Source organism: Mastomys coucha, unplaced genomic scaffold (genome assembly GCF_008632895.1).
Source record: "Mastomys coucha isolate ucsf_1 unplaced genomic scaffold, UCSF_Mcou_1 pScaffold18, whole genome shotgun sequence".
NCBI lineage: Eukaryota > Metazoa > Chordata > Mammalia > Rodentia > Muridae > Mastomys > Mastomys coucha.
This window is the reverse complement of record NW_022196900.1, coordinates 114,962,462-114,984,013: the sequence shown is the minus strand read 5'-3', so window position 1 is coordinate 114,984,013 and position 21,552 is coordinate 114,962,462. Positions and strand designations below refer to the sequence as shown.

The window sequence follows — 21,552 nt, the reverse complement described above, 5'->3', positions numbered from 1 at the left end:
TTTGAGACAGGGTTTATCTGTGTACATACTGGATTGTTCTGAAACTCACTCTGTAGTCTGTAGATTAGACTGTCTGCTTCTGCTTCCCAATCCCTGAGGGCTGGGATTAAAGGTGTGAGCCGCCAGTGCCCAGATACCATTATAAAGTACTAGTATTAACCCACCTGAGGGATTTTTTTTTTCACCCATGACAAAACACAGCTAGATACTGTGGAGAACACAGGGCAAAACATTTATTCTTTTGGAAATATCCAATGCTAACCAGAATTTGGGTTGACAGAGATAAGGATCAGGTGTAACCCAGTAAGATATACTAACTGCTAAGGTCTCAGGGAGCTTGTATTCCAGGGCATTGTCCTGGCCAGGGACAGGGTTGTGAGGAGCACACAGGATGGGATGAGGCCAGTGGTAGGGTGCATGCCTGTCATGGGCAAGTCCTGGTCCCATCTCTAGCATGGCAAACCCACAGTTCAAACATACACACGAACAAAGAGAAGCATCTTTCAAGCAACTAAAATTAGGTTAAAAAAACAAAGAAGTTTCTGCCGGGCAGTGGTGGCGCACGCCTTTAATCCCAGCACTTGGGAGGCAGAGGCAAGTGGATTTCTGAGTTCAAGGCCAGCCTGGTCTACAAGGACAGCCAGGGCTATAGAGAGAAACCCTGTCTTGAAAAACAAAAAAAAAAAAAAAAAAAAAAAAACAAAAAAAAAAAAAAAAGAAAATTCCTATTTCTACACTTGGTACAATTAAAGGAGATACCTGTTAGAATGTGATTCTCATCATTAGAAATAGAAAACTGGGGCTGGAGAGATGGCTCAGCAGTTAAAAGCACTGCTGCTCATCCAGAGGTCCTGAGTTCGACTCCCTGCAACCACATAATGGCTTACAACCATCTACAGTGGGATCTGATGCTCTCTTCTGTCATACAAGTATATATGCACATAGAGTGCTCATATATATAAATACACACACACACATACATATTTAAAAAAAGGAAAGAAACAGAACACCAAGTAACTCCCACTGTCCCTATTTAACCTGTGCAGATGGGCACAGTCAGGGAACCCAGTCCCATGTGGCCACAGCCTTCAGCTCACCATTGTTTTTCTCTTTCTCCCTGGTTTATGTGTTTTTGCTTTTCAGACAGGGTCTGACTCTAGGCTGACATCTTACTAACTGCTCAAGCTGGTTCATACTGGAGATCCTCCTGCCTCAAACCGAGTGCCAGAGTATAGGTATGTACCAAAACAGAATTTGCCCTCTGCCTCTGGAAGCCATGGGAGAAACCAACAGCTAAGAGTCTCCACTTAGGAGTCTATGAACACAGATGGTTTCTGAAAGCACCTGTTTGGCTTTTGTTTTAAACAACTCAGAATCCTGCACAGGGCAACCCCATAAGACTCCCAGGGAACACCCCTTGCCCCACAATTCTGGTAAACTCACATGATGGTCTGTGGGTTCTGCAGCACGCAGGCCTTTGGTCCAAACGTTGTCACCGGGCACGGCCCATGGAGAGAGCGGGTCCTCCTGTGGAGCATAGTGGGGACTAGTGTCAAAGTAGAAGGGGATAGGAAGCAAAACAGACATGGCCCTGTCAGACTCCAAGAAACCCAAATGACAGTAGCCCCATCATCCACACATTCACGTGGCAGGCCCAGCAGACCCTGCCCTGGTCTAAGATGCTGGGCTGGAGCTCACTACTGCCCAGGTTCCTCATGGCAGTAACGAGCCATGAAAGCTGACCTGGACAGGCTCCGTGGACACTGATCCCAAATCAGAGAAGGCACAAGTCTAGTAAGAGCCAGGAAAACACTGGTCTTTCAGGAGCCCAGGACCCAAGGCAGTACCTCTCAGCAGGTCTGTGGGCTATAATCGGGAGTCAAACCCTGGCACCACCCTGAATAATCTAGATGAACGTTCTAGCAGAAATATTTGCTCTGGAGCACATGCGTCTCTAACATAGCTACCAATTGAGCAACCCAGCCTTCCTCCTAAAAAGTGACCCAGCCAGTTGAGCATCCAAACAAAGGTTCACTGCAGCCTGCCCTGACCAGGGCCAGCAGCAGGCCAAGACCTAGACAGTATAGTACTGTGATTGTTCATCTTGGGACACTCACTCAGGGTTCTGGGGCCTCATTAACTCCTCTTAGCCCAGAGAGAACAACACTGAGTTAGTAGAGTAGCCTTCAAACTTGCTTCCCAGCTGCCTGTCTCCAAAGCCACAAAGTCTTCCAATGCTGATGACGCAGATGAAAGACTGCCCTGTCTCTGCAGGAGCAGGCAGTGTCCAGGGTCATGGAACCTGGCCAGCCTGGCCCTCTGACAACTGGAGAGAAGTCTGGTTGCTACAGTCCTTTCTGAACTAAAGAAGTGCTGGAGTTTTACATAAAGCTTTTCCTTTTTTTTTCCTTTTTTATAATAGGCCTCCCAATATGGCCCAGACTGGCCTTCAACTTGTGATCCCCCTGCCTCACTCTTTTAAGTGCGAAGATTACAAGTGTGAATCTCTTGCTAAGCTTGGGTTATTTACATAAGCCTTTGAAAGGTTATACAGAACATCACAAATATCAACTTGTGTAGGGACTTAAAGAAACTCAGAAGGGAACTTGGGGCTTGTAGAAAAGAAGAGTCAGCACTGGTACCCCCTGTCCCCCTTGAAGAATAGTTGCACCGGCAAACTTGCTTGTATGCTCACTGCTCCAGGACATTAGCCACCAGCTGCAGAAGCTGCTCTGACCTATGGCCACTCTCACAGGTCCAACCTCCCCGCAGAAACCAGAAATGCAGGCAATTATGTCCTAAGTTGGCAGGCACAAACATAGTGGTGAAGGCATAGGCAACAGAGGCCACACTGTGATCAGCTGTGTGCCCAGGGCAAAGGTGCTGGCCACCTGGCCTCTGTGCAGCCATCTCTCACAGAGAAAGCTTTCTACATACAACTGCAGTAGCCCCTTGTCCCTCTACTAAGTGGGAGCTCTGTGAGGTCACTCTATCTCATGGAAAAGGCTGCCTGCCTGATTTTAAAGTGGCTCCTCACCAGAAAGCCCACTGTCACATTTCACAGATGTGATCCATCTTCTGGAGCCAGTGTCAGTTTCTGGCAAGCTTTCATCTAAGACTTAGCATGGTTACTGTCCCCAGGAGTGAGAGTACCTCCTGATGCCAGTGGAACCCCATGCTTCTTATCAGGTGGCCTTCCTTGGAGGCTTTATGCAGCAGCAGAAGAAAGCAGAAGCCCACAATGTGCGCAAGGGACTGCCCTGCGTGTAAGGAGTGGAGGCTTTTACGTCACAGCAGTGCCTCTTCTCCACCAGCACCTCTTTTACTAAGCACATCCTTACTTTCCTATCAGCTTACCCCCAGTTCAGCATGGCTCTGGCTGGGTGGTTCTGTGCTGAGGCAGAAAGGAAAACATGATGTGGCTTGTATTTTGTATAGGCCAGTTGGTAACAAGTGTCCAGCACAAGTCTCGTGGACAGTGTTTCCCTCTGCTAAGGTCAGCACCACTTGGGCAATGTCTAGCTCCACCCTATGGGCAAATCACACTAAGCAATGATGATCCACACTGATACAGGCTGTGTCCTCTGTAAGGATCCTACCATGTCCCTCCTAGCATGAGAGGAAAAGGGAGCACTCCTGGTCCTACCTGAACTCCTTGGTGCTGCCCAGGGCAGGTGAGGCTGACAGGCTCCGAGACTTGGCCCGGCCCCGGATGGGGTGATTGTAGCTCCAGGTCTCATCCCCATGACATGCTGAGCAGTTGTATGAGGCTGAGTCAGGACTCAGCTCCTTACTCAGGTTCATCTTTTCTTGTTCCATTTCCATAGTTGATATGAGAAAAACACTGGTGCCTTAATTTGATAAAATAAAGCAAGTTACAAGAGCAGCAATAACATTCAGCGCTCACTATCCAGGGAAATGTTGGGTGTGATATCTGGCTCTCACAAGAAGACCTTCATGACAAGTCCTGTGGAAGGAGGGGAAGATTCCTGAGGCTCCTCTCCTCCCTAAAGGTATATAAACAGTCAATTCTGTCAGCTAAACTATGGTGGTACAGCTGCCCGAGGCACCCAGGCTCCTTCCTGTAAGTAATGTCAATAAATTCACCCCTGGACTTGGTTGGGATCATTTGTCACTGCTGTCCATATCTGAGTGAAAAGAAAACAGACTCCCTAAGTAAAGTCACATGCAACAGGAAAAAAAAAAAAACAAACAAAAAACCAACTTGCCAGGTTTCCATTTTCCAGAGTTTTGGAAAATAGGCTACTTTCACCCTTAAAAAATATTTAAGAACTCTGAATGCTTCCTGCTGTAATTTTTCTCCAGTTTCAGAGACTGAATCCAGGGCCCAGCACATTCTAGCTATGTCCAAGGTACAACCTCACCCTCACTGGTGTTTCTGAACCTTCTAAAGATAATGCAGAGTAAGGACAAAACAACAAAAGTATGGGCTGGGGAGATGGCTCAGCAGGTAAGAGCACTGACTGCTCTTTTCAAGGTCCTGAGTTCAAGTTCCAGCAACAACATGGTGGCTCACAACCACCTGTAATGAGATCTGACGCCTGCCTCTTGTGCTCCTGAAAGCAGGCATATGTATAATAATAAATAAATCTTTGGAAAACAAAAACAAAACAACCAAGGCAGAGTGTTAGCATTTCTATCACGAGACAGACAAAATAGTCCCTGGACAGGTGCACACAGCACCTCAAAGCAGCCCTTGTAGCCAAACAAATAAGATCAAAATGTAAATTGGTGGTATGGACAACAGTATAGTAAGATACTTTTCAATCTCTAACAGTTGAAGAAAGCAGGTCATGTACTAGGGTATGTATGGACCCACAAAGCCAGTGAGCTCAGTCCAGTACTGATGGAAGTTATCAGAATTGAACTGTAATAATCTCCAAGGAAAATTTCAGGTCCCAAATGAAGATACACAGTTCTGACCATGGTTCAATAAAATCAGGGAAAGAGAAAGGAATTGGGGAAAGAAAAAACAGCCTATTCATTTGGGAGGTTTGAATAGTTCTCCCAAACAGCTAGAGACCAAAGCCCAAGGTCATCATGGAAAGCCACGTGGGAAACATCCAGGTGGTAAAACCAGGTAAACCCAAAGTTCATTTCATTGCCTAAAACTGAGCTGGATTTTCTAAGGATGAATAGAAGTGAACTAACAAAGCTGAGAAATAGAATAAAATGATCACAGTAGAAGTCAGGTGAGGAAGCACAAGCCTTTATTCCCTTCTCTTGGAAGGCAGTGGCAATCAGATCTGTCAGCTCCAGGCCAGCCTGGCTTCAGTTAAGATTCTTGTCTCTAAAACAAAACAACAAAGAAGGCAAGGCATGTTGAGAAAACCCATGAAAGCAGGAGGCAGAAGCAGGCAAATCTTTGAGTTTGAGGCCAGCCTGGTCTACAGAGAGAATTCCAGGACAGCCAGGGCTACAAAATAGAAACCCAGTCTCCATAAAAAACAAAAACAAATAAACAAACAAGCAAACAAAGGGGACCAGCAGAGACAAGGAGAGCTCTAAGAATTCTAGTTCAGACAGGGCTACATTTCCTGTCTCAAAAACAAAACAAATCAAAAACAAAGAGGAAAAAGAAGAAACACAAAAAGCAGCAGAGTCTGCAGAGAAACTGTACTAAACTAGTTGTAGTCAAGGGACTGGAAGAACTGTGCCCTAGTTTCTTTCCTGTTGCTGTGATATGACACTGACCAAAAGCAACTTGAGAGACACAGACTGACTTGGCTTCCACACCCAGGTCACAGTCCATCACTGAGGGAAGCCATGGCAGGAACCTGTAGAAACCATGGAGGAAAGCTGCTCACTGGCTTGCTCTAGTGCTCAGCTAGCTTCCTTAGATAACCACCTAGGAACACCTGCCTAGTTATGATGCCACCCACAATGGGCTGATTCCTCTACACCAATAATCAGGAGAATCCTTTATATACCCATAGACCAACCTGATAAGTCCTTTGAGACTAGGCTGTGTCAAGTTAATGCTAACTAGGACACACTGATAACTTTTTATGGGGGGACAGGGTTGTTTCTGAGATGGGTCTCATGTAGTCCCAGCTGACCTCACACATCACTATGTTGATGAGGATGACACTGCTGATTTTCCCGAGTACTGGGATTACAGGTGTTTACCCTATGCTGTGCTGCACTGAGAACCTTATCAAGGTGACTTTAAATAATGCGCTTTTAAAGATTTATTTTATTTTAGGTGTATGTGTCTTACCTATATGTATGTGCACCCTATACAAATGAAACCTTCAGAAAGAATTTTGGTGGAAGGAAACAGGGTCATGATTTCAGGCCCAGTGCCTTGCTGTGGTAAATGACAACCCCAGACTTCAGGAAGCCTGCAACGGGGCAAAACAAAACAACAAAAACAAAAACACAAAACAAGGGCTGGAGAGATCTCTCAGCAGCACTCAGCACTGGCTGCTCTTCCAGAGGACCAGAGTTCAATTCCCAGCACCCACAGCTGGATGTAACTCCAGTTCCAGGGGAGCTGACACCCTTACACAGACACACACAGAGGCAAAACACCAATGTCCATAAAATCAAAATAGGTAAATCAAAAAAGGGTGTGTGTGTGTGTGTGTGTGTGTGTGTGTGTAGGCTAGTGAGATTAGCTCAGCAAGTGATGGTGCCCATCACCAAGGCTGACAAGCTTGGGTTCAGTCTTTGGAATCTAAGGCAGGGAAGGAGAGAACTGACTACCAAAAGCCACCCCCCCACACACACCCTTATAACCACCACCACCAGCAGCAGAACTGTACTTTCCTGCTGAGGACCACTGATATAAAAATGTCCCCAATAGCTAGTGGCCTGGATGGAGTGTGTGCTACAAGCAGGCACTCAACATAACCCCGCCCCCCTTTTAAAGATTTATTTATTTATTTAATGTATATAAGTACACTGTAGCTGACTTCAGACACACCAGAAGAGGGCATCGGACCCCATTCAGATAGTTGTGAGCCACCATGTGGTTGCTGAGAATTGAACTCAGGACCTTTAGAAGAGCGGTCAGCCCTCTTAACTGCTGAGCCATCTCTCCAGCCCATAACCCATTTTTTTTTTTTTTTTGTTTTGTTTTGTTTTGTTTTTTTTGGTTTTTCGAGACAGGGTTTCTCTGTGTATCCCTGGCTGTCCTGGATCTCACTCTGTAGACCAGGCTGGCCTCGAACTCAGAAATCCGCCTGCCTCTGCCTCCCAAGTGCTGGGATTAAAGGTGTGTGCCACCACGGCCCGGCCCATAACCCATTCTTAATAAGGAAATCACTGCACAGTAAATAAAAAACACACAGTGTCAAAAAACAAACCTTTTTCCATTGTAGAAGAGCAGCAGCTGGGCCTGGTGGCATGCACCTTTAATCCAGCAACAGGAAGGCAGAGGTAGGAGGATCTCTGAGTTAGAGAACAGCCTGGTCTACACAAAGAAACCCTGACTTGGGAAAAAAAAAAAAAAGGAAGTTAGTGTAAATCCCAGATGACTTAGTGTTGTAGTCTAAATGCTCCCCTCCCCCAGCAGTAATGGGGACTGAACCCCCATTGGACCAGGTACCCTACTGCTGGGGGCACAGCACAAAGGTCTTTGCACCCACAGGTCTCCAGAGAAACCAGGAGTGTTAAACACACAATGGGAAAGATGAAAAACCTGTTCTTCCACCAGAAAGCTGAGAATTGGACGTGATTAACAACTGGTGATCTGCATTATCAGTTGGGACATATCAAACTCCTACAACCAGGACCAGAAGTGGCTAATGGTCCAAATGACCTCTCCACTATTACACGGCTGAGACCAGACTTAGGCCCTGAAGCCAGAACAGGCAGTACACCTCTAGAACCCATGTTCTTTGAAGAAATGACACTACCCTGAGTTGAGTTGCGATGTCATTACACTTCCTTTTGTACCTTTTGCACCCGGGATTGTATTACACCAGGAAACTTTTTCCAAATTATACTGAGTTTAAATAGCATCAGCACTTGGGAGGCAGAGACAGGTGGATTTCTGAGTTTGAGGCCAGCCTGGTCTACAGAGTGAGTTCCAGAATAGCCAGGGCTATACAAAGAAACCTTGTCTTGAATAACAAAACAAGACAAAATAATAATAATAATAATATCAGGGAATAACCTGCCTGTTGTTACACTCCCTGGAGTCTGATCCAGGTCGACAAGTCAATCCGCCCCAGGTTTTCATTCTCACCTCTTCATGAGGGATTAGTGCACACCAGCAGGGACCCTCTCCACCTGTGAGCTATACCCACACCACAGCTGATTTAGTTTATTGAGACAATCTCTGTTACCTACACAGCACCTTGAACTTGTGATCTTCCTGCGTCAGCCTGTGAGGTAGCTTGGATAACAGGCCTGCACCACCAGGCCCAGTGACATGCTTGAAGTTATCATGAACCCTTAATTACCACTGTGACTGTATTTGGAGAAGGGCTTCTGAGGAAATGAATCACAGGGTGGGGCCTTAATGTTCACTAGTGCCTCCCCTCAACATGCAGGTTTTCTCTGGGTAGCCCTGGCTGTCCTGGAACTTGCTTTGTAGCCGAGGTTGGTTCTGCCCACTCCCTGGTTCATTAGTGCCTTTTAAAGAGGTATCAGAGATCTTCCTCCACTTTAGGCCTGCCCACCAGGAGCAGCACAGGAGTGCTGGGGAAGAGTTCTCCACACTGAGGGGGACTCCAGCCTCCAGGACTGTGAGAACATGCAACTACTTTGAACTACCCAGTCTGTGATGCTGTTACAGTAGCCCAGACAACTAAGACCTGTGACCTTAGACCAGCCTATGGAGTCCATGATAAGGTCAAAGGTGAGAGAATAGATGTGGTTCTTACTCTGGCTACATTTTACAATCACTTTATTTATCTATTTATTTATTTATCTATTTTGTTAAACGACAATTTCTGTGTCCCACCTACTGAAATCCAATAAATCAGAATAAGGATTGAGAGGCAGAGGCAGAAGCAGGAGACAGCCATTGAAAATCTGAGGCCAGCTAGGTCTATGTAGCAAAGAAACAAAACATCTGGAGCTGGTGGCATAGGCCTGCAATCCTAGCTATTTGAGAGGCAGAGGTAGGACAATGACAGGTTCAAGGCTTGCCTTGGTCACTTAACAAAACTCTGTCTCAAAGTATATAGCCCAGTAGTGGTGTGCTTACCTAGCACAAGGCACACTGCTCAATTCCAGGATCAAGCAACAGAACAGAGGATCCAGAAAAAACATTAACCACTGTGTGTGCTGTGAGTAGACAGCTATCTGAGACACACCCTAGCCTAGCCTAAAGGTCTTGATAAAGGTGCTGAAGTGATTCAATAAAGAACCTTCAAGTAGTTGTAAGTAGATGGATAGACTGAAAACTGAACCGTTTTGTCTTATAAATAAATATTAACCCAAAATACACTACAGATGTGCAGGCCCAAACAGTCTTTTAGAGGTATGAGATCACGATGGCCTTTAAAATCTTTTCCTGTGTGTGTTGTTAGGGTATAAACCTAGGGCTTCATACTTGCTACATAAGTACTTACTACTGAGCTACACTCCCAACCCATTATGTGTGTTTATTTTTTCCTTTTTTGGCTTTCACATCAGGCTTTCTGTGCAGCCCTGGCTGCCCTTGAACTCCAAGATCCTACTGGCATGCCTCTAGAGCACTGGCACTAAAGGCAAGCGCCACCAAGGCCTTGCTTTTTTTCTTTTTTAAATACAGGGTTGCACCCTGTAATCCAGTCTTTGCCCTTGTGATCCTCCTGTCCTCTTGTCCCTGCCTTCCTAGTAACTAGGACTACAGGCCTATGCTGCCATGCTCATTTTACTTTTTGTATAACACTGATAAGAAAATGAAAATATGGGCTGGGGAGTTGGCTTAGCAGTTAAGAGCACTGACTGTTCTTCCAGAGGTCCTGAGTTCAATTCCCAGCAACCACATGGTGGCTCAAGACCATCTGTAATGGGATCTTATGCCCTCTTCTGGTGTGTGTGAAGACAGCAATAGTGTACTCATATGCATAAAATAAATAAATCTTTAAAAAAACCAAACAATGGCTGGAGAGATGGCTCAGTGGTTAAGAGCACCGACTGCTCTTCCAGAGGTCCTGAGTTCAAATCCCAACAACCACATGGTGGCTTACAACCATCCGTAATGTGATCTGATGCCCTCTTCTGGAATGTCTGAAGACAGCTACAGTGTTCTTACATATAATAAATAAATAAATCTTTAAAAAAAAAAACAAACAAAACAAAAATTATCAAATAAAGAGTTAAACTTAAAAAAAAAAAGAAAATGAAAATACATGCATATACTAACAGATTTTTTTTTTTTTTTGAGACAAGGCTTCACTATGTAGTCCTTCATCCTCTCTCCATTCCCAGATGCCCAAGTCTTAGCCTCCAAAAGTTCAGTCCACTCCTGGACACTGACATTTAAGTGTGAGGATCTGAGTTCAAGCCCTTGGACCCACACTATGGAAGAAGAGAACTGACTCCTTTTGGCTTCCACAGACAGGTTGTATACATCTGACCCCATCCTTTTTTTTTTTTTTTTTAAACAATTGTAGTTGGTGGTGGTTGTTCACAAACTACTTTTTTTTTATTATAAATATTTATTTATTGTTATATGTAAGTACACTGTAGCTGTCTTCAGACACACCAGAAGAGGGTGTCAGATCTCATTATGGATGGTTGTGAGCCACCATGTGGTTGCTGGGATTTGAACTCATGACCTCAAGAAGAGCAGTCAGTGCTCTTAACCACTGAGCCATCTCACCAGCCCCCTGACCCCATCCTTATACACAATACCTAAGTAAACAAGTGTAACTTTAAAAATTAGAAAGTAGCTGCCTGGTAAAAGTCCAAGGGTTATGCTGGCCAAGGCCTGTGGGGTTTCTGTGCGGTGCTGACCTTCCTCACAGTGCCTCGTTAGGTCATTTCAGGGCAGAGTGGTTGTTTTCTCAAGATGTCAGTTATCACATACAGACTTTGTACTAGGAGCAAGTGTCCACACTGGCATTTGACATGGTAGGAAATGACAGCATGTCACACATATTACAGGTACCACAGGCATCTCTCAAGTTAGGTCAGAAAGGACCCCACAGAGACTAGCAGAATGTGGCCAGGCTTACGTACAGCCTTGTCCTGGTCATTAGGTTACAGACCCTGGTACATGCTACACTTGGCCTTTGTCCAAGCAACTGGAAGATATGGACTGTTGGGTTTCCTAGGCTCTAGCTCTGTGTTTGCTGGAGACAGAGATAAAAAGAACATGTAGAAGACAGGATTCAAGACTATCCTGCTATGCAAACACATTGTGTGGGTGGATTATGGTGCCATTTCACAGGAGAGGAGACTAAGACCCACACTATGGTGAGAATCAAAGTGCAGAGGAATGATCATTGAGAGAACATGACATCACCCTATTATGTGTCCACTAGGGTTGGACTGCTAGTTTCTCAAGGTAAGAGAGAGTGGCCACCACCTAGGCTCTCAGGTACCAATCCAACCTTGGAGCCTTTAAAAACACAGATTAAGGGCTGAAGAGATGGCTCATTGGTTAAGAGCACTGGCTGCTCTTCCAGAGGTCCTGAGTTCAATTCCCACATGAGTTAACCACATGGTGGCTCACAACCATATATAATGGGATCTGATGCCCTCTTCTGATGTGTCTGAAGACAGCGACAGTGTACTCACATATATAAAAAATAAATAAATCTTTAGATAAGAAACCAAAACCAAAAACAGATTAAGATTTATTTTTACGTGCATGCTGTTCCCATAGAGACCAGAAGAGGGTGCTGGCTCCTTTGGAACTGGAGTTTACAGCTGCCACATAGGTGCAGAGGGAATCAAACCCATTTCCTCTATAAGAGCAACAAGTGCTATTAACCATGACTCATCTATCGTGCCCCAAGCCTTTTTTTTTTTAAATTATAGTTGTTTGGTGTGGAGGAATGCCTTTAATCCCAGTACTGAGGGGAAGAGGCAGGTGGTTCTCTGTATTCAAGGATAGCCTGGTCTACATAGTGAGTTGCAGGCCATTCAAGGCTACAAAGTGCAACTGTTTGAAAATATAAAAACAGAGCCAGGTGGTGGTCTTTAATCCCAGCACTTGGAAGGCAGAGACAGATGAACCTCTGAGTTTAAGGCCAGCCTGGACTAAAGACAGCCAGAAAACCCTCACACAGAAAAACCCTGTCTTAAAACAAAGAAACAACAAAATAATTGAATAAAAAAAGAAGCCAGGCCTAGTGTGCTCACTGAGTTCCAGGACAGCCAGAGCTACACAGAGATACTGTGTCTCAAAAAAATTAAAAATAGTCAGGCAGTGATGGCACATGCCGTTAATCCCAGCACTTGGGAGGCAGAGGCAGATGGATTTCTGAGTTTGAGGCCAGCCTGATCTACTGAGTTCCAGGACAGCGGGGGCTATACAGAGAAACCCTGTCTCGAAAAACCAAAAAGAAAAGAAAAGAAAAAATGAAAAATATAAACCAGGAGATCAAGCCTTTAATCCCAGCAGAAACAGATGGCTCTCTAAACTGAGGCCAGCCTGGTCTACAGATTGAGTTCTAGGACAGCCAGGACTATACAGAGAGACCCTGATTTGAATACCCACCCCCAAAAAAAAGTTTTAAAAGTGAAAAAAACATAAACAAGTAAATAAACAGACACATTTATTTACTTATGGGTTGGTGCACACATGCTCACTTGCATTACATCTGCATGTGGCATCAGAGGATAGCTCACAAATCCCTTCTCTCTTCTTACCCTGAGGGTCCCTGGGATTGAAAGGTTGTTGGGACTGAACCATCATTCCTCTTCCCTTTTTTTTTTTTAATTCTACAGTCTTTTGTCTCCAACCTTTCTCTAGGTAACTATTCAAGCAAGGTCTAGAAAGTGAAATGGAAGCTAAGGCTAGGCAAGATTAGTAGATACTAAGACAGCTGGTAGGGGTGGGTACACTTAGGGAAACTTGTTGGGATTTTTTGTTGTTGAGTAGCTTGGCTGGCCTGGAAAAAAGCATTGAGTCACCATTATGGAGTATGCCTAAAGAACTTATGAAAGGGGCTAGAGAAATGGCTCAGCTGTTAAGAGCACTGACTGCTCTTCCAAAGGTCCTGAGTTCAAATCCTAGCAACCACATAGTAGGTCACAACCATTCGTAAAGAGATCTGATGCCCTCTTCTGGTATGTCTGAAGACAGCTACTTACACATACTTTAAAAAAAAAAAAAGAACTTATGAAAGTAGCAAGAAAGACATCAAGATGTCAATCAACTCATGTACAATAGGAACCAAAGACAGGCACGAACTCACAGAGAGTCAGCACAAGAAACTTAATACAAACAAGTTCAATTCCAAGTGAAGTTCAAACAAATATATGTAGATGCAGTAAATGAAAAGCAAAGCAGATTTCCGGTGCCCACCTGTGACCCAAGAGCTCAGCATACAGAAGTAAGACTGCAATCTGTGTTAAAAAAGTCTGAGTCTTTAAAAATAGAAGGAATGAAGGAAGAAATGGGCAAGAGAGAAAAAAATAAAAAGAAGGAAAATTAGTGAAAGCAACAGGGAAATGTTTAACTTCATACCAAGTTGGAAGAGTTTCAAGTTCTTGCTCATTTGTTTTATGACCATGTTAGTATCACTACTGTGAGCCACAATGTCCAGGGTTAGTGATTACCTAATACCTACTTCATTTCTACAAATAAATGATGCACAAGCTAGCAGAGAGGTCAGAGGAGTGTGTTGGAACTTCTGGAAATTTCTAAGGAACAAGATCACAAAACCCACCTGGTGGTGGAATAGCTTCACAGACCCGAAGGAGGCTAAGTGGTCAGGTGCTGCCACTCTTCCCACTGCACTGTGGGTGGCGCTGGCATACATTGCTGGTACATTCTCTGTCTTAACCCAAACATTTGTTTTCATGAACTTATTCCCAATGCAGTGCTCTTGGGAGGCTAGCCGCCACGGATCAGAATAGAGGACAATGATAAGCTAAGCAACTATCACAAACAATAAGGATGGTTTCCTGGAGTTGAAAGTGACTCTGCCTTCAGAAGAGAGCCACGAGATAACTGTAAACAGATCTCATAAGTCCTAGAAAGCTGAGCCTGAGATCACAGCCCACCCTCTTGTCCTCCCAAGGCTCCTCCTCCAAATGCTGAGTACTTTGCACAGATCTCGCTCTTGCTGCAACACCTGAAAACAGACAGATCCGAGGTAAAGAAGATGGAAAATGAATCCATTTCCAACACCTGAGGGGCTGGAGCGAAGCCTCAGCAGTTAAAAGGCTCTTGCTGCTCCTGGAAAACTTGAGTTTCCTTCCCAACCATCAGGCAGCTTTCAACCATCTGTAACTCCAGCTCTAAGGGATCTGACACCCTCTTCCTATCTCCAAGGCACACATACTCATGTGCACATAATAACCACACACACACATGTATACACATAAATTCAAAATAAAATAGATCTTGAAAAATTAAGAGTGGGGGCTGAAGAGATGGCTCAGTGGTTAAGAGCACTGATTGCTCTTCCAGAGGTCCTGAGTTCAAGTCCCAGTAACCACATGGTGGCTCACAACCATCTGCAATGGGGTCTAATACCCTCCTTCTAGTGTGTCTAAAGAAAGCAATGGTGTACTCATATATACAAAATAAATAAATAAGTCTTAAAAAAAAAGTAAGAGTGGGGCTTCGGTTGGTGGTGGTGGTACATGTCTTTAATCCCAGTACTCAGGAAGCAGAGGCAGGGGATCTCTGAGTTCAAGGGCAGCCTAGTCTACAGAGTCCCAGGACAGAGAAACACTGTCTGAAACTCCATCCTCCACCCTACATAAACATGAGTAAAACCACCGGGGCCTAAAAAAAACCAACTCAGTTGGTCCAGTGCTAGCACACACAAAGCCTTGGGCTTCATCCCAACATCACATTAAAATAAGAAAGAGCCCAACTGGATATGGTTGGTTCATGCCTGTAATCCCAACATGCAGAGGTACGCACAGGACAAGAAGTTCAGAGTCACCCTTGGCTATACAGGGAATTAGAAATCAGCTTGGCATACATGAGGTTATGTCCAAAAACAAAGGAAGGATCAGAGAGATGGCTCAGTCGTAGGTAAAAGCACTCACTGCCAAGCCTGATGTCTTGGGTTTGATCCATGGAACCCACGTAGTAGACAGGAGAAAACCAACTCTTGGAAGTTCTTCCATACACGAGCAGTAGCAAGTCCCTGTTCACTCCCATTAAAAAAAAAAAAAAAAGTAAAAGAAAGCCACTTGCTTCTCTTCATTCTCCAAGTGAAGCCTAGAGAGCTAAACTATTCATTTAAGGACTGCTGCTTTGCAGGGCGGTGGTTGCGCATGCCTTTAATCCCAGCGCTTGGGAGGCAGAGGCAGGTGGATTTCTGAGTTCGAGGCCAGCCTGGTCTGCAGAGTGAGTTCCAGGACAGCCAAGGCTACACAGAGAAACCCTGTCTCGAAAAACAAAACAAAACAAAAAAAAGTACTGCTGCTTTATCTGTTAACCACTTCTACCCAAAAGGAGGGGTGTGGGATGGACTGTGGATCGGTGGGACAGCCCTTTTGTGAGGAGCTGGGCTGGATCTGTAGCACTTCAAACAAGACGAAAAAGAAAAAAAAAAGGATAAAACCGAAGTTCTATCGATAAATATTTAATAAATAAGTCTACAAAGGAGAAAATGCAGTAGCATTCTGAGATGCCACCTCCAAATGAAGCTACCTGATCAGACTGTATAATGACACCTGTCGCTGTTCCAGAGCCCAAGATGGGCAGTGTAAGTCACAGTGAAGTCACTGCTGAGGACAAGTATACTCCAAAGGACAGGTCACTAAAGGCTCAGAAGAGCTATGTTGAGAGGGAAGGTGCCGTGCTTTTAATTACTAAGGCAAGCATGCCAGCTTCCGGCCTGTGGAAACTGACAGTGATACATGAAATAAATGAAAGTTTGAAAAACACTATTCTCAAGAGCCAAGCCAAACGAGTAAGTTTTGAACTGAAACAGAGAATGTTCCCAAACAAAAAAAGAAAAACAAGCTGCTATTCAGAATCAAAGCCAAGAGAAAATCCATTGCTTGGAAAGAGACGCCGGATCTTGGCCAAGCAAAGTCAGACCCTGGGATTGTGCTGGGCACGCCCTATTCCCACAACTAAGAAACCTGCCAGAGGCCAAGACAAGCGGCCTGTGAGTATGACATCAAGAAAGTCAGCCTCTAGGAACGTCTCTACAGACTCTTCAGGACTTTGGAAGTTTCTGACAAGTACCGGATACCAAGTTTACGATGGGATTTTGGAGAATTTCACACCTCGATTGCTTTACAAAACGCTTGATTGACTACTTTGCACTAGCTTCTGAAGTTTCACATGCCAAGGCCTCTCCTGCTTGCTAAGGCTCCATTGGAAGACCAATGGAGCTGAGTCGGCTGCGGTGCGGCGCGCTGAACTGGCCAGGAACGGAACGGCGGCCTACCTGGCTTCTTCTGGGACCCGAACCTCTGACTCGTCCCCCAGACCCATTCCCGGACCGGATCCTCAGACCTGTCCACTGGGCTCGTTCCCCCAGACCACGCGTCATCTTGGCCGCAACCCACATTCGGTCGCAGGGAGGCGCAGCAGTGCCACCAGCACCTGGCCTCGGGCAGGTGGGCAGGGTCGGCGCGGTGACCCGGTCTCCACAGGTCCCGGCAAGTGACTCCCGGCAGAGGGCGACCCCAGGTCCCGCACTCACCGTCGGCTGCCGTGCGCCCGCGTGGACGTCTACATGCTGGGCCGAGCCAGCGGTCCCTGCTGCCCTACTGCTACCTGGCTCTCAGCGACCCAGCCGCCCGCCAACCCATGGCCGCTCAGTCCAGAGGCTGGCACCACCAAGCAGCGCTGCTCCGCGGCTGTCAGTGCGCAAGCGCAGCCCGTACGCATGCGCCCCAAGGCACGTGGGGAAAGCGGCGCAGCCGCACCTTTACAGACGTGCTCTCAAACTTCGGGTATTTCAAAACCCTTTGTAGGCCAAGGATCAGAGGCAATGGGAGAGAGACGTGAAGAGGGAGGGGCAAGGCAAAGGAAGGAGGCGGGGCCGAGAGGAGGTGGGCGGGGCAGAGGGAGGAGGCGGGGCAAAGGTAGAGCCGAAGGGTCGCGGCAAAGGAGCTGAAACAGGGCGTAGCGGAACGGGATGGAGGCAAGGGAGCGAAAGACCGCACAGGAGGGGTGGGGCAGACCAGGAGGAGGAGGGGCAGACAGTGGGGGAGGGACAGGTCGCAAAAGGGCGGTGCCCAGAGCTGGAAAGGGACGGAACTAAGGAGACTAAGAAGCGGAGGGGAAGATCGGTAGAGTGGGCGGGGACAAAGGGTGGAGGAGTCGGGGCAGAAGAGGGAGGCGGAGTAGAGGGGACAGAGGGTGAGGGAATTAAAAAAAAAAAAAAGCGTAGCCGAGAAGGGGCGACGGCCCCGGCTTTGACTGCCTCAGCACCACCAGATTCTTTCCTTTTGATTTGCCTCCTTGCCTCGCGATCTGATATTTATTTATTCCTGTCCTACGTCACACTCCAGGACCATGTGGTCAACGCGGCCCAGCTTTGTGGGAAGATGGGCTTCGCGACAGGCTCCTGTTCTCATGTTGTTCTTAATGGCCAACGCACGCACCTGGTAGCAGAACTCAGGTGACAGCGCTCATATGGCTCTCAGGCCCACCAGCAGTGACCTGACATGACACCCTTTGGCAATTGGCAAGGCTTCTAGTACTTGAGCCTGAAAGTAACAAACCTAACAGCTGGTTGAAAAAGTGGTTCACTACTTTAATCCCAGTGCTGACAGCTCTGGATTTCTAGGAATTCGAGGCCAGCCAGGGGTACCATAGTGAGAGACCCTGTCTCAAAAAGGGAAAAATAAAGAAAGAAGCCAGGCAGTGGTGGCGCACACCTTTAATCCCAGCACTTGGGAGGCAGAGGCAGGTGGACTTCTGAGTTCGAGGTCAGCCTGGTCTACAGAGTGAGTTCCAGGACAGCCAGGGTTACAACAGAGAAACCCTGTCTCAAAAAACAAAACAAAACAAGACAAAAAAGTCTTGATAGTTGAGAAGTGACTGTGTAAACAGCGTGCCTCACCCACAGCTTTAAGAGCAGGGAAGGAGGGAGGCCACTAACAACTTTATAGCTGATCCAGGGGTATGCTGAACTAGTGGACACCCAGTTCATTCATCAGGTCCAGCAGTGTGCATAGTGCAAGCAGTAGGTGTTTTGCAGTCCCCTGGCTCCCAGCACTGTGGTTTTAAGATGTTCACACTATGCTACTTTTGTCAGGACTTAGCATCTTGCCATTGCCTTTCCTGTATAGCCCAGTCTCCAGGCATCCCCCACAGCCCCCATACCTGCTGCAGTCAGGATGCTCTCTGGTGGGAACTCCTGAGACCTGTATTTGTGCTGTCCTTCCAAAAAGAACACATCAGTGCAGTGGGGACACAAAATTGTGGGTAAGGAGGATGTAGGAATCTGCGGGAACTTCTTAAATTTTGTAACTTCCTCATGAGTTTTGTAAGCCTAACTTCTTCCCCAGAGTGAATTCCAGCCACACCCACCAAAGGCTCTGTAACTGTGCTCCTGGCTCATATTGTATTATAATGCTTGATTGGTATCTAGTGGTAAATGGCAGGCACATGGCCAGGGCTAGAGAGACATCCAGAGTGGGAGTAGTCACATTCTTGTGCAAAGGCACCGAACCAGTCTATGGTCTACTGTCCAAGGTCACACACCAAGTAACCTGTGTAGCCTTAAAATAGCAGATATCCAGTGGTTGCTGGGGAAACCCTTTTTATACAGCAGGGCCAAGGCCTGAACTATGTAGGTGGCTTCTCCATTTCAGAGGAAGGAACAAAGCTGACATTGTGCAATGTCTTACAGGGCCCCACCAGATTGCAGACTCAGATACCAAGTGTTCATTCCCACCACTGTGCTAATGGCAGTAACCAGGTCAATGGCTTGAAATGGCAAGAGGGTACTAGACTCTTAAGAGTGTTTAATTTGGGCTGGCTTCAAATGGCAGGAGATCAAAGGTCACAGGGGGTGAGTGAGGTATCAGGAAGAAATCAAGGCAATTATACACATCTTTGTTTCAGGCCTACAATACCTGGACTTACTCCTCTTCAAAGGCTAAATGATAAGGGAAACGAACAATGAGGAGCCTGTGCTTTGTCAGGTTGTCACCCCAGGATATATGTGTGTGTGTCTGGTCAGGTTAGCTCTCAGGCACAGATATGGGGGGGGGGGCCTTGTACCTCTTCGGGTTTTGCCTTAGTGGGAAGTTGTTTTCATGTGACCAGGGTGGGACAAACTGCTGAGTGAAGGCTGCCCAGTACTTAAATAAGGTGACAGCTAACCAGAAGAGTGTATTATAGAGGAAAGTTGATTGTCATAGGATACTTACAAAGTTATCTTGTCCATCCTCCAAAAGTGCACTTGGCATAGGCAAAGACCAATACTGATGTCACCATCTGGAGCTAGAGTCTCTTTATTGGGGTGGGTGAGGGGCAACCTTTTCCCTTCTTCAGCCAAATTAGTGAGACAGGTGCCAGGCACTCACTTTTTGGGTGCAGCAGAGTAGAGCCTTGCCTAGGGTACTTAGGAACAGATGTGTGTGTGTGTGTGTGTGTGTGGGGGGGGGTATGGTGCACTGGTGAGGTGGCTCAGCCGGTAAGAGGCAGAGGTGAAAGAATGCTGGCAGCTCTTGGATTGTGAGGGGTTGGAGTGGTCTCACAGAATGCTGGGGGTGCCAGGTTGTACTGAGAATAAAGAGGCACAGTGACAGCAGTATGAGAGTAGGAGCCAAAGGAAACAGTAGAGGGAGCAAGCTGGACCAAGGCCAGCACAGCCCTCTTCTGGTCTTTTATCAGGATCCCAGCCTATAGTATCTGGCAAATGAGGTGGCTCCCTCTACAGGCCAACAGAATTGGAATCCTGGGGTCATGGAAGGGTATCAGCCCATATGCTGGAGGCAAATGAGGGGACACAACCAAAGTGGGTCTAAGATATAGCAGCCTCTTATCTGCCTGTGTGCACTTGAACAGGTGTACTCCTACCATGGGCAGCAGGCTGGGTGACGACACGCAGAGCACTCTGGCACCTCAGCTTTCAGAGCATGAGTGATATTTAATGGTGGATATACATGGGTTAGCCTGAGCAACAGGTCTTTCTTCCTTCTTTGAATGCTCTTTGGTCATTAATGCTGCCCACATATTCAAGTGGACATGTTTTCAATGACTGCATGCTAAACAAGTGGGCAGTGGCCTGGATGTTGGTTGAGAAGCAGGACACACCTTCTGAGACAGACAGACCTCAGTCCATTCCCGCCTGCTTGTAGTCAGGTAGGGTAGAAGCAGGTTAAGACATGGCTTCCAGGAGAGAAGGTGGAGTTGGGGACATAGCCTTACCCTCCAGATCAAAAAGACTTCAGTTGAGGTAGGTAAAGACTTGCAAAGTTGTTGGGTGTGTGTGCTGAACACATTTGTTTCAGAGACTGGGAGGATCTCAGTAGGCAAACCTATCTGCTTGACCTGCTAATCACACAACGCTGTGTGGCATCAGGGGAATCGTTCTGAGGGGGCACCACTGACCCTGGATGGATTTGTTTTCTTACCACTGTCCAAACAATGTGGCTTGGCCCTGTCAGTGTTTAGAGGATGTGAGCCTGAAGATTAGTTATAGTTTATAACCTGAAAACTTACTTAAAATCATAAAGCTAATAACCAGGCACTGCAGTGGAATGGGTGTCAGAAGCTGGAATAGCAGTATAACAACTCAGGGGTTGACGCTCACTCCTTCAAGATACAGTAACTTTTACTGACTAAGAAGGAAATGCTGCTTAGTCAAAAGGAAAGTGTCTTTGGAGGGGCAGGTCCTCAGATATTTTAGTGGAAAAAGAGGAAGAGGAAGCCAAAGCAGCTGGTTGGTACTAGCCAAAACAGGAGATGACAGACAGGGCCCAGATGTTGAGGATGAAAGGCCACTTGTCCTGAAAAACATGTGGCTCTGCAGGCCTGAGATATGTACCAGAAACCTCCCAGGAGCTGATCCCTCACACCCGCTTGAGACAGTGTCTATATTGCTTGGCAGTCCTAAAATTTACAAAGTAGATCAGGCTGGTCCTAACCTCAGAGATCCATCTGGCCATGTCTCCTGAGTGTTGTGATTAAAGGTGTGTACTACCGCACTCAGCTGAGCTGACACTTTTATAAGGGTCTCTCATGACATTATATAATTCTTGAATCAGTAATTGGGGCACAAAGCTACCTCCACAAACTGAAACAGACCCTCAAATAACCATCACACCAGAGTCCCTCATGTCAAACTGCTTTATTACATCTTAAATAACAGTACAGTTTAATATAGGATCTATCTTGCATCCAGCCTCCTTGCAGTACACTGACTTTAAAATTAAATACAAAAGGTGAAAAGGGTACAGGGTGCAGAGAGCTCTACAGAGTCGTTTGGTAGGAAGAGAAGGGGCTTCGCTGTATTCTCTTTGCCATGTCCAGGCCTA

At 46.3% G+C, this 21,552-nt stretch overlaps 1 protein-coding gene across 3 annotated transcripts in view; it reads right to left on the bottom strand.

The window, feature by feature from the left end:
- Nucleotides 1-18,491, bottom strand: part of Nadk (NAD kinase) — a 29,548-nt gene extending 11,057 nt beyond the window's left edge. Inside the window, exons 1-3 of one of the 3 annotated variants that reach the window (XM_031379757.1) lie at nt 18,389-18,491; nt 3,647-3,851; nt 1,444-1,527 (exon numbers count right to left, since the gene is read on the bottom strand). In XM_031379757.1, the coding sequence (XP_031235617.1) occupies nt 1,444-1,527; nt 3,647-3,825 (263 nt within the window). In that variant the 5' untranslated portion in view covers nt 3,826-3,851; nt 18,389-18,491. Of the gene's footprint in view, nt 1-1,443; nt 1,528-3,646; nt 3,852-16,757; nt 16,941-16,983; nt 17,230-18,388 lie in introns of those variants that run through there. The other 2 variants (XM_031379758.1, XM_031379756.1) reach the window with 2 other exon arrangements.
- Between the last annotated feature and the right edge of the window lie 3,061 nt (nt 18,492-21,552).